The sequence below is a fragment of the Vicia villosa genome, linkage group LG7 (genome assembly GCF_029867415.1).
Source record: "Vicia villosa cultivar HV-30 ecotype Madison, WI linkage group LG7, Vvil1.0, whole genome shotgun sequence".
NCBI classification, from domain to species: domain Eukaryota; kingdom Viridiplantae; phylum Streptophyta; class Magnoliopsida; order Fabales; family Fabaceae; genus Vicia; species Vicia villosa.
In genome coordinates this window covers 65,109,081-65,122,498 of record NC_081186.1, presented here as the reverse complement: position 1 = coordinate 65,122,498, position 13,418 = coordinate 65,109,081, and the positions used below count along the sequence as shown (strand labels likewise).

At 33.6% G+C, this 13,418-nt stretch overlaps 1 protein-coding gene across 1 annotated transcript; it reads left to right on the top strand.

The window, feature by feature from the left end:
• Positions 1-6,197: 6,197 nt before the first annotated feature.
• Positions 6,198-9,506, top strand: LOC131617325 ((-)-germacrene D synthase-like). Its single transcript, XM_058888633.1, has 7 exons — positions 6,198-6,317; positions 7,397-7,676; positions 7,852-8,224; positions 8,315-8,533; positions 8,634-8,772; positions 8,891-9,139; positions 9,213-9,506. The coding sequence occupies exons 1-7, from the start codon at positions 6,198-6,200 to the stop codon at positions 9,504-9,506; spliced, it is 1,674 nt and encodes a 557-aa protein (XP_058744616.1).
• Positions 9,507-13,418: the final 3,912 nt, after the last annotated feature.

Here is a 13,418-nt window from a genome sequence, read left to right as displayed (position 1 = left end):
CACTCGTGAAATTATCAAATAAAAGCCTCTCAAAATTATCCGAGACTATAACATACCTCCACCAATGAGACTCCTTTTTAGACAAGATAGAAACATCCCCAATCAACACTTTAAGCCTCGTGTTGCCATACCGAGCTTCTAACAAATCTTTCCACACCGTATCCGTTTCCGTTAGAATCCGCCACTTCCACTTACTAAGAAGAGAAACATTCATAATCTCCACATCTTTCACTCCCAAACCTCCTTCCTTTCTCGGTTTGCTTACCGTATCCCAATTAACCCAATGGATTGGTTTGCCAAGCTCACCTCCGCCCCATAAAAACTTGCTTTGGATAGATTTGATTTCTTGCAAAACCTTCTTAGGCGCCTTGTAGAAAGATAAAGAGTAAATCGGGATAGCACTAAGAACCGAATTAATCAACTCCGCTCTACCCGCCATACTAAGGTACCTTCCTCTCCACACATTTAACCTTTTTCTAAGCGTAGCTAGAATATCCTTCCACATTGATAATTTCCTTGGACTATCACCAACTCTCACACCAAGAAATTTAAACGGAAGAGAACCCACCTTGCACGTCAAGAAGGACGAAGCCGCCTCCATATACCCCTCTCCCACATTAACACCAAAAAGATTACTCTTATGAAAGTTAACTCTTAGCCCCGTCATCATTTCGAACCCTCTAAGAATGGCTTTCATACTCCATAAATTCGAGGTATCTCCTTCGGCCAAAATAATAGTGTCATCCGCAAATTGAAGCAAATCCACCTCCTTATTCTCTTTGTAACTAAAACCCCGAATTCCCCTATATCTTTAGATCTTTTCATAAGAGCCGTAAGGACCTCCATAACCAACACAAACACGAAAGGAGACAAGGGGTCGCCTTGTCTAAGACCTTTCTCAACTATAAAGTCTTTGGTATTACTTCCATTAACAAGAATAGACAAAGAGTTAGTAAAGATACAACACTCCATCCACCTCAACCACCCATCTCCAAAACCCATCCTCTTTAAAATATATCTAACAAAGTTCCAACTTACTCTATCATAAGCCTTCTCAAAATCGACTTTCAACACAACACAACTCCTTTTTTCTCTTTTAGCTAGATCCAAAACCTCATTCACAATAAGAACTCCATCCATAATGTTTCTTCCTTCAATGAAAGCCGATTGATTTTTAGAAACAAGTTTCCCGATCACCTTCTTAAGCCTATTAGCCAACAACTTAGCCAAGATCTTGTACAAACTCCCCACCAAACAAATAGGCCGATATTCATACAAGGATTGCGGATTGTTGACTTTTGGCACTAAAGTGATGAAAGAAGAGGTACAAGCTTTTATAAGTTTAGACCTCTCATAGAAGTCTTGCACGAAAGAAAGGACATCCTCCTTTATCACCTCCCAAAACCTCTTGAAGAATTCTAACGAAAACCCGTCCGGCCTGGGGCTTTTATTCCCGTCACACGACCAAACCGCCTCTTTAACCTTTTCCTCCGAAAACCTCCTCTCCAACCAACAAACCTCATTCTCATCCAAGGAATTGAAATCAATTCCTTCCGGAATTGGTCTCTCCAAGTCCTCCTCCTTGTAGAACTCACTAAAATGCCTACTAACCTCCTCTTTAATATTCGCAACCTCTTCTATTCTCCCATTGGAGCCTTCTAAAGAAGTTAACGCTTTCCGTCTATGTCTCTCCTTCAAAGAATTGTGAAAGAATTTAGAATTCTTATCTCCCTCCTTTAACCACAAATTACGAGACTTTAGCCTAAGCATACTCTCTTTAATATTCAAATAATTCCAAAAATCTTTTGTAGCCATACTTCTATCTAACACCTCCTTGCCGATACCATCACCAAAGTTCACTTTTATAGCTTTATCTAAAGTATTGATCTTTTCCGAAGCTTCTTCCACCTTCAAGTCGATCCATCCAAAAACCTCCCTATTCCACACCCGAAGTCTCTCCTTAAGCTTTTTTAATTTCTCATAAAGCACAAAATCTCCCCTCCCTTTAACTTCCATCTTCTTCCATTCTTGTGTAACAAACAAATTGAATTCTTCATGCTTGAACCAAGAGTTATTGAAACAAAAAGGTTTTGGGCCCCAATCTATCTTTCCCACCTTCAAACTAATTGGAGCGTGATCCGATATATCTCTTTTTTCTATTCTTTGGCCAACCACTTCCCACATGTCTAACATTTTCTTAGAGATAAGGAATCTACCCAATCTACTCATAGCTTTGCCATTGTCTTTGAACCAAGAAAACCTCCCTCCAACACAATTAACATCTATCAAATCCATAACCTCCACGAAATTACGAAAGTCCTCCATCCCTTTCCAACACCGATAACCTCCATCACCTAACCTCTCCTCTTTCTTCAAGACTTCATTGAAGTCGCCAACCACACACCATTCAACATGGGTTTTACCATGTCTAAGATTAATCAAGGAATTCCAAGTGGATAATATATCTAACCTCTTACATGGAGCATAGACATTAACAAGGTTGAACTCCTCACCTTTCCAAGAAACATTTATACCAACGAAACCTTTATCCAAGAAACTATAATTAACCATAGTGACACCTTTCCTCCATAAAATCACCATGCCACCCGATGCCCCAACCGAATGACTAGCCGTCCATTCAACATCATTACTACCCCAAAACTCTCTAGCTAAAACATCGTTAAACATAGATAACTTCGTCTCTTGTAAGAAACACACATCAATTAGATTTGATTGAATCAAAAAACTGACTCTTTTTCGTTTAGAAAAAGAACCACCCCCTCTTATGTTAAATGAAAGCAAATTCATCGAATACTATCTTTTAACTCCTTCAAACACCTCATCCCCTCCTTGTCTCTACCCTCCAAGACATTTATCCTCCTCTCATTCTCAACGCCCTCCTTAGAACTTACCACCCCCAAATTAGAGATTGAATACCACACCTTCAAACCCACATCCGATTTCTCCCCATAACGTTTATTGCATCTAATGATATCTGAGTCTGCTAAGGAAGAGCCAGAGAAAGACTCACCTGAAGAAATTGGGTCTGTCGCAGAAGAGGAATAAAAGTTTCCCTCCAACGAACCAGCCTTTCCTTCCTGTTTGCGATCTCCTTCCACTCTAGCTGATCTTGGCGCAATACAAGCGTAGTAGGAAGACGAAACTGGGACCCGCTCCCCTAAATCCTCATTCAGACTTTTCTTTTTTCTCAACTGTTCCTTTTTTCTAATACAGGGGCCTTTGGGTAAATTCTCAGGCACCACACCCTTACACACACTTCTGCATACTTCATCAAAAGTTTTTGGACCGCTGTACCGATCCAAGGAATCACCAGGCCCATTAAACCTAAGCCCACTTTGACTCTGAGCTGAGTCAGCTTGCCTGCCACAAACTTCCAAGACTTCTAATCCGTTGCACTCCCCCACTCTTTTGTTTTTATTGTGATACCCTTTGACATTTAATGCTACATTACTTTTTGCCTTGGGAACCTCCTTAATGCTATCAAAAGAAGAGTCAAGAAACACCTTTTCTAAAGTATTCTGACACTTCAATATGGAATGGGAAATAGATTGACTGTCCCCTAGATCAGGTTCCGTCCCATCAACCTCAACAAACGGCGGATCTCCCTCCTCCCTGATTAGACCCTCATCTTCCTCCTCCTCACCGGACATGGCTACCTCCGCCTGAGAAGAGTCCTCCGATTCTGATTCTTCCCCGATAGACCAAGATTTTTGGCTGTCAGTGATACCGTACGAGACCTCCAGCAAACTAACAACAAATACCTGTCCATCAATGGAAAGATTAACCATATCATCCAACCTCTCTCTAATCTTAGTTCTGATACAAATTCTTGCCTCATCCATTCTCTTTTTCAAAACAGTTCCTTCATCACTTCTCAAAAACACCCCTTTAGATTCTACTAGATGTTTGAAGCATAACTCACTCCATGCATGACAAGGAACACCCAGAACTCTTAACCACGTCACCCTCTCTTCATCACTATCCTTGGGTTCCCATTGTTTAATCGAGTTAAACCATTGCACCCACCAAGATTTCCTCTCTTCAACAAACAACTCAACTTCTCCTTCAATCAAATCCTCCAAAAGACAGATATTAGGGCCCAACACGGTAACCCTAATAGAAAAAATACCTTCCTCATGAAAGAGTTTTTTAATGTCTTCCATCTTCCCCGGCTCTTTAATCCTCCCTGTGAAGGCCTTTTTGTATTGAGAGTTTTGGGCACCTTGATTCCTTCCTTATAGCCGCATCCACCATCACTGCTTTGTATGACGACTGCGTAAGACCGATGATTTACAGACTTACCATAACTAATGCCGTCGTGTCTATAACCACCAATGCCCTTCGTATTCATCTTGGCTGGATTACTGAACTGGACTGTCGACTCAAACTTTTCTTTTCCTTTAGACCTACGAAACCTTGGCAGATTCGCAAAAAGCTTCCTTCCTTCAAGAATCATATTATCCAGCTTTGTTGCCATCTATTCTTCATCCTTGACATTCAAAAAGCGTACAAAACCGAAGCGTCTACCAAATATATCCTTTCTCGGAGGAATAACCACTTCCTCAATATCTCCCAACTCTTTGAATTCGAAATACAGATCTCTAGCTCTCCATCTATCTCCAAATTCAGTGAAGAAAAAAGACGACGAAGTCTCCCTATTTGTAACCTTCCTCTTCCCCTCTCTCGCTATATCCCACTTCACCTCCCTTCTTCCTCCTTCCCTTACCTTTTGCCATATGCCAACACTAGAACCCCTCATATTGTACACTAAAGAGCTTGAACACTGAACGAAAAATAAAGAAAACCAATCCCCAAAGACCAAGGCCCCTAACCCTAAGGTTAGGAGTTTAAGCCGAAAATCTCAGGAATGACATTGTATTTTTACTGCAACACAATTCATCTCTCTCAATTGCTTTTTTCTCTTGCTCCTTTTTCCACTTAAATACCATATTTTTTAGTAGATCATTCAAAGGAGAACCTAATATACGAAAATTTTTAATAACTCTACTACGAAATCTAGCTAGTATGAAAACTCTTCACTTCACTGGCAACTTTAAGAATGAGACCATCCTTGATGGCCTTTATCTTTTTCCCCCATCAACTTTTTCCCTCTTGAAAATTTACAACAAATCCCAAAAATATCACTTTATTTTAACAAAATATGCACTCTATTAGTAGGTCTTTTTCAATGAATAGTCAAAATTGGTCAATTTTTTAATTGTTTTTTAGTGTTAACAATGTTTGATGCTTTTTTGTTTCTTTAGCTTAATATTTTATTAAATCTAGTGTGAGTTTTGAATTGTATTGTTAGTTTTGAAACAAACTAGTCCCGCTACCCACAATTGATTTTTTTTCTAAATGACACAACTCTTCAAAAGAATCTAAACTTCACCAGATATATTTAAGGAGGAAAGAGGAAAGGTGGGAATTTTCTAATCAATATGGTTCAAAGATTGACCTCACTCATTTTGTATATGATCAATATGTCCAACTTCTAATCAACATGTCTTTTTTTTTGGTATAAACCGGGGTATCCTCTGCGCGCAACTGCAGAGACTAATCCCTCGAGCCGGGTAGGACCATATAGGCGGTAAAGCTCTCCCTCAAGAGATTTAACACTGCTGCATGCCCAGGGCCGGGATCGAACCCAGGACCTCTGGTTAAGCTGGAAGAGATCCTTGCCATCTCACCCAAGTGCTCTTGGGTTAATCAACATGTCTTTATAGAAAGACAACATGTCTTTATAGAAAGAAGTTATTAATGAAGTTAAGACAAAAATTTCGAACAAAAAATTGTTTAGTTTATGTTTACTATGATGACCGTCTTTGAGAGTGTGTAAGACGGACTACCGTATTAGTATTGGATTCAATTTATTACAGTTAAACTATAGTTAAATAGAATTTCATAAATTATTTATCATAAATAATTAAATATACCTCACTTTCTTTTATGGTTAAACTACACATAATCTACACAGGAGCTAAAAAAATTGAGACGGCTATGATTACTATTTACTATGAATATAAATATAAAATATAAAATTAAAAGATTAGTTTCATTCACTATTATTTACTATAAATATCTATATGAACACTTTCTTTTCTCATTCAAAATCTTAGAGTTGAAAAAAGAGTTAGGTATTGATAAAACATATCCATTCATTTCAATATTTAAGGATGTCTTCTGTTGATTACTCCACTAATCCTGATGCCAATTCCAACTTACAAAGAAATCTGGCTGATTTTCACCCTAACGTTTGGGGAGAATATTTCATTCAATTTGCTTCTGAGTCTATGGTATTACTACTTATTGCCTTTTATATATGTTGCACTGAATTAATTTCTTTGATTTTACGCAATGATCTAATGCACCATAATATATATAATTAAATTTCGTTAATGCTTTATATTTTCAAAAATTATTACAATAAATTATAAATAAATTATAAGAAAATAGTCTTCCAACTTTTTGAAAACAAAATATAATTTCTACTTTATAGTACTTCTCAATTTCTCCGACTCTCTATTTATAAATAATACAAATTATTGGCATTTATAAGTGTTTTTCAATCCCATTGTTTCAAAAGATATGCTAAATTATAAGAAGTGCAAGGAATTCTCCCCCTTACCTCTCTGACTAAATTTGTCATATCCTCTCTCTCTCTCTCTCTATATATATATATATATATATATATATATATATATATATATATATATATATATATATATATATCATCTTACAAAAGTGATAGAGATAAATATTTATAACTACCGAAACTTAAAAGATCCAAAACATGTTTGAAAGATGACATATCATCGAATGAATTTGTGAAACAAACTAAAGCATTGCAAGATCCAACTCTGGTTGTCTCTGCACCATAGACTAACATTGCCACCACCGACCACCGTTGCCTTTCAATGATCGATTGGCCATCAACCACTGTTGTCTTCACTGACTTAGATGTCTTCACTGACTTTCCTGTTTCTTTTTTGCGCTGTATGATTTCTTACAGTCTTGAAGAGTATTTTCTTTTTCTTCATCACTTAAGATTTTGAGGCACACTTCCACAATCTCTACATTTACTCAAAATTGATGGCGATGTCATTCTACTTATCAACACAAACTATGAAAAAGCACAAACAGAACTACAAAAATAGGAAATATAACTAAATATAGAAAATAAATTTAAAATATTTAAAACAGAATGAAAAATTGAAATAAAATAAAAGTCTACAAACATAATAGTAATCATAAATGCAATAGTTTGAACATGTATGTAAAATATTTATGATCAAAGTACCTATTTGCTTTAAAAAATCTTATTATGATCAAAATATATTTATCAATGTGGAAATTCTCAAACAAATGTATGCAGGAACTTGATCCGAATATCGTAGCACAGATTGATGCATTAAAAGGTGAAGTGGGAAAGATGATTCTCTCAAAAACTAAAAAGCCAATAGAAAAAGTCAAGTTAATTGATTCAATATGTCGTTTGGGTGTGAGCTATCATTTTGAACATGAGATTGATAAAGTTATGCATCATATTTTCAAGAGTTGTGCTGAAAATGGAGAAATAATTCTTGAAGACGATGTTTGCTCTATTGCTGTGCTCTTTAGGGTTTTGAGGCAACATGGATTTCATGTTTCACCAAGTACACATTCATGACTCAAAATTATATACTTTTCCTTTATAAATTGACTCAAACTTATTCAAAGCTCTTTTTTTTTTCTCTAACACTTAACATGGGAAATATATATAATTTTTTGTTGGATTTTTAATTTGCTGAGACTCTAATTATTATATAATTTCTTTTGTAAACACGCTAGATGTGTTCACCAAACTCAAGGATGAGCAAGGATATTTCAATAAAAAACTTATCTCCGATGTTGAAGGGATGTTAAGCTTGTATGAAGCATCACATATGATGATTCATGGAGAGGATATTTTAGAAGAAGTGTTGGCTTTCACTTCCACCAACCTTGAATCCGTTGCTACCCAATCAAGCCATCCTCTTGCAGCGCGAATTAAATATACTTTAAAGCAGGCTATTCATAAGAACTTTCCTAGGCTAGAGGCACGACGTTACATTTCTATCTATGAGGAAGATCCTTTCCATGATGAAATTTTACTCACTTTGGCAAAACGAGATTTTAATTTGCTCCAAACCCTACATCAAAAAGAATTTGGAAACCTCTGCAAGTAATTACTCAAATGACATACTATGATTCTTTGTAACTATATATATTAAAGAAATTATCATAATAACTAATTTAATTTTGGAATTTATAGGTGGTGGAAGGAGTTGGATATCCCTACCAACTTACAATTTGCACGAGATAGAATTGTGGAAATGTGCTTTTGGGTGTTGGCTATGTATTTTGAGCCACAATATTCTCAAGCAAGGAAAATGACTACAAAATTAGGTGCCATATTATCAATAGTTGATGATACATATGATGCGTACGGAACGATTGATGAATTAGAACTTTTTTCCAAAGCAATTAAAAGGTTTATTATATACATAATATAGATATATGTTTTTTCATCATATTTATTTTCTCTTGCTTATGAAAAATTTGTTTCTTAAATTGTATCAAACGATTTTCAGGTGGGATATTAGCAACTTTGACCATCTTCCAGATTATATGAAATTAATTTATATAACAGTTTTGAAGGCTTTGGAAGAAATAGAACAAGAAGTGACTAAAGAAGGAAGACTCTATACCCTTAAATATTACATAAAAGAAGTATGGGTTTCTAACTTTTTTTAAAGTATTCTTTAATAATAAAAAGCTTAGAGAACAAAATTTCACCCTTTATTCAATACGGTGTAAAATATAATTTTATGATATTGTATGATGACAGTTCCAAATGGTAGTCCATGCATATATGACTGAAGCTAGATGGCTCAATAGTAACTATGTACCAACAATAGAAGAGTACTTGAACATTTCAAAAATAACATGTTGTCAGTCATTATTGATAACAAGTTCTTACATTGGCATGGGTAACACAGCCACAGAGGACAAATTCATTTGGGTTTCAAAGAAGCCTAAAATGGTTGATGCCGTTGCTACTGTTTGTAGGCTAATGGATGAACTCGTAACCAACGAGGTATGTTATACCGAAAATATTAAGTTTAATTTCTCATATAAATACTTAGACTAATTTTAATCTTTATTCATAGTTTGAACATGAAAGAGAACATGTTTGCTCGTTGTTGGATTGCATTATGAAGCAAAAAGATGTGTCTAAAGAAGCTGCTACCGAAGAATGTAAAAAGAGACTTGCAAATGCTTGGAAAGATATAAATGAGGAATGTCTAATGCCAACTGATGTTCCAATGCCTTTTATGACTCGTGCTATCAATCTTTCACGTTTTATGGATGTTGTTTACAAAGATAAAGATAACTACACACATTCAGAAGGTTTAATGAAGTCATACATCAAAAGTGTGCTAGTGGATCAAGTTCCAATTTAAGCATTAATATTTTTTTTTCTTTTCATTTTTAAGTTTGACTAATAAAAACATGCATACATGTGTGCATGTTGTGTATGCTATTTCTTTTCTTTTCTTTTTGTTTGTTTTTCATGGGGTGATATGTCTTTTGTTGAAATAAAAAGTTTGTGTTAAGTTTAATAAAAAGTCTTTTCTTTTCTTTTGTATATAATAATGAAGCATTTAATTGTTTTGATGATTAATCTTGTAGATTTTTTTAAGGAAAGTAAATCTATATTTAAAAAAAAAATGTTTTTTTAATTCTAAATTCAATACTATTATCATAAAATAATTTGTCTTCATCAATGTTTTATAAAAATATTATTAAGATAAAAAATTAACACTAGATTGTCTAATTTTAATGAAGGACTTTTATTTTGCAAAACCTTTTCGAAAATAAAACAAGCCAAATAAAGAAGACTTAATTTTAATTAATGTGAAGAATGTGAAAGAAATGAACATTTTTCTAATTTGAAAATTACATCTTGGTAGGCCTGCAGCCAGTACTTTTTATGTTTCACTTGAAAACCGTATCTTATGTATAACTCAATAGCGTTTTGAGAGTTTTTGGCTTTGTTTTTGTGGAGGAGTATTCTTGATGCTTTTTCCGAAGCCCTTTGATTCTGGTAATGGTGGTTAATGTGAGCTAAGCTCTGCCATGGCTTCTAGTAAGGGGTGATGTTTATTGTTTGAGATTTCTATTCCCTCCCCCCTTTTTGTTGTTGGGTGTTTAGTCAATTGTATCTATTTTTCTCTTTTGACTTATGTTTTTATAGTGTGTTTGGTCAGTTTTTATTTGTTGATTATTTTTATTAGTTTTCAACTTTGTACTTTTGGTCCCTTCAGATTGTCATGTTCTTAGTGGGTCATTTTAGTTTCCTTTTATTATTATATATTATATTTATTGTTTCAAAAATGTTATTCTTACACCAAACTTTACACCCACACCGTATGTACGGACGACACTGTTCATGTACAGACGAATACTATTCATGTACGGACGTTTATTTTTAATACCTAGACGTGCATTAACCAACTTCATTACTGCATTAACCAAGTTTTTACACTGCATTAACCAAGTTTGATGACTGCTAAAAAAATATTTTTAATACATGGATGTTGCATTAACCAACTTTATTACTGCATTAACCAAGTTTTTACACTACATTAACCAAGTTTGGTGACTGCTAAAAATTACTTTTAATACCTGAATGTTGCATTAACCAACTTCATTACTGCATTAACCAAATTTTTACACTGCATTAACCAATTTTAATAACTACTGTAAAGTACTATTGGGTGTAAGTATTAGTGTAACAATTGGGTGTATGAATAGCATTACTCTTATTGTTTAAAAAATAAACTCAACTTTAGGGAACAAAGGAGTGGAGAGTGAAACGTTGAAAGTTGGGTTTGAATGGTAAGTGATTAAGAGTGCATTTCTAAGGAAATACTATTTAAAAAATTTATTACAGAAGACATTAGATTCTGTTATATTAGAACATTAATATTATTTGATTGAACAAATTAATAAGGTTTTTGTACACACAAAGTACATTATTGATAATTCCACCCACGTAGAGCCAGAAAGACTCACAAGCATGGTAACTAAATCGGACTGGACCGGCCGATTCTATTAGTAGAAATGGGAATTAGAATCCTAAACGGTCTGTTTGAACTTGAAAATCGACATGCACAAGAATCAGGATTTAAATCGGAAAATCGATAAGAAAAATTGTTAAACACCGATGGTTTAAGAGATTTTTAAGGTTGGATCGGATTTTGCTTTTGATTTATAAAAATATTATGAATGGTTTCATTTTGAATCAAAATGATTCTTGATTTAATTTCCTTTTTCTACTCCAATCACTCAAGTACACATTGCCATAAAGAAACCAAAATAAAAATTATTCTCAATTTTTTTTGTTGATCTCTATTCATTTGATTTCATTTGATGAATAAAAGTATATTTTATATAATAATAAATAATGGACGGATATAACAAAATACAATACAACACATAACATATGAGAAAAGAAAATGATAAGACAATATTGTGAAAAAATAATTGATAAGGTCATAAGTATATTATTATTATTATTATTATTATTATTATTATTATTATTATTATTATTATTATTATTATTATGTATTAGTATTATCATTATTATATTAAAATAAAATTTTTGGCCTATGCACCTAACCTATTAAAATATAAAAGACTATTAAAAACTATAAAAAAAACTATCAGGTGTTAACTGTTATGAAATTATATATTTACTATAAAAATACAATTACTATAAAAGATTATTAAGTGTTAATTATTATAAAAGACTATAAAACTATCATCTTAAAAATATAATTACTCTTATGCATCATTATTCTTATATAAAAACAAAAAATATGTATTTATTAATAATTAGTCCAATCGGGATTCAATCCAATCTAACCTTGAACCTATAGGTACACCGGTTTGATGTCTGGTCCAATTTTGATTACATTGGTCACATCACAAGTAATTTAATGAATGTCAGTCGTATGAAAAACGTATAAATCCCTTTATGCTTGGCGATGTCTAGTTTATTCAATTATCATTATAATATGTGCTCCCTTATCTAGCTGAAAATAATAAAAGTGGGTTAAGTTCTTTGTCCCCTAGTTTGAGGCCGACCTTTTGAGGCTATTCAATATTTTTTAATGCTTTGTTTGTGTGTATAGTGGGTTTTCATCTGAAGTAAGTTGCATTCGGTCATGGGTCGAATTTCACGATCTGGCCATTGAGGGTGATCTAGCTTAGTCCTTTTTTGTGAATGGTTTAGGTAAGGGTGATCTATATAATGTTCGAGTTTGGATTCATCATGTATGCTTTTAGGAGAAATATTAGAATGTACACATTCCTTCAAGTAAGATACTTATAAGGGTTAGATACTTTAGGAGAGAGAGAGATAGAGAGAGAGAGAGAGAGAGTAGAACGTACACAATCCCACAAGCATGAGACCTGTAGGGGTCATATGCTTTAGGGAAGAGGATCATTGATACATCTTAAGATTTTTATTTGTTGATTATTTTTATTTGTACTTTTGGTCCCTTCAGATTGTCATGTCCTTTGTATTTTAGTAGGTCATTTTAGTTTCTTTTTTTATTATATATTACATTTATTGTTTCAAAAATGTTATTTTAGTAAAATTGTTTGACAAATATTTTTCACATCATATAATTTAATACCTGATGTAAAATCCTATATGTAAATGTCATATTTTTAGTAGTGCTTACACCGTATGTACGGACGACACTGTTCACGTACGGATGAATACTATTTCTGTACGGGCGAATACTATTCATGTACTGGCGTTTATTTTTAATACATGGACGTGCATTAACCAACTTCATTACTGCATTAGCCAAGTTTTTACACTGCATTAACTAAGTTTGATGACTGATAAAAAATATTTTTAATACCTGGATGTTGCATTAACCAACTTTATTATTGCATTAACCAAGTTTTTACACTGCATTAACCAAGTTTGGTGACTGCTAAAAATTATTTTTAATACCTGCATTAACCAACTTCATTACTGCATTAACCAAATTTTTACACTGCATTAACCAAATTTAATAACTACTGTAAAGTACTATTGGATGTAAGTATTGGTGTAACAATTGGGTGTATGAATAGCATTACTCATATTGTTTAAAAAATAAACTCAACTTTAGGGAACAAAGGAGTGGAGAGTGAAACGTTGAAAGTTGGGTTTGAATGGGGTATGGGTAATTAACTCAAAAATACAAAAGAAAGTGATTAAGAGTGCATTTCTAAGGAAATACTATTTAAAAAATTTATTATACAGAAGACATTAGATTCTGTTATATTATAACATTAATATTATTTGATTG

Bases quoted from the DNA above. Each gene is read 5' to 3' on its own strand.
- LOC131617325 (XM_058888633.1), top strand. From the start codon at position 6,198: ATGTCTTCTGTTGATTACTCCACTAATCCTGATGCCAATTCCAACTTA. The intron at 8,534-8,633 runs GTTTATTATATA...AACGATTTTCAG, and splicing joins TTTTCCAAAGCAATTAAAAG to GTGGGATATTAGCAACTTTG. The intron at 8,773-8,890 runs GTATGGGTTTCT...GTATGATGACAG, and splicing joins TTAAATATTACATAAAAGAA to TTCCAAATGGTAGTCCATGC.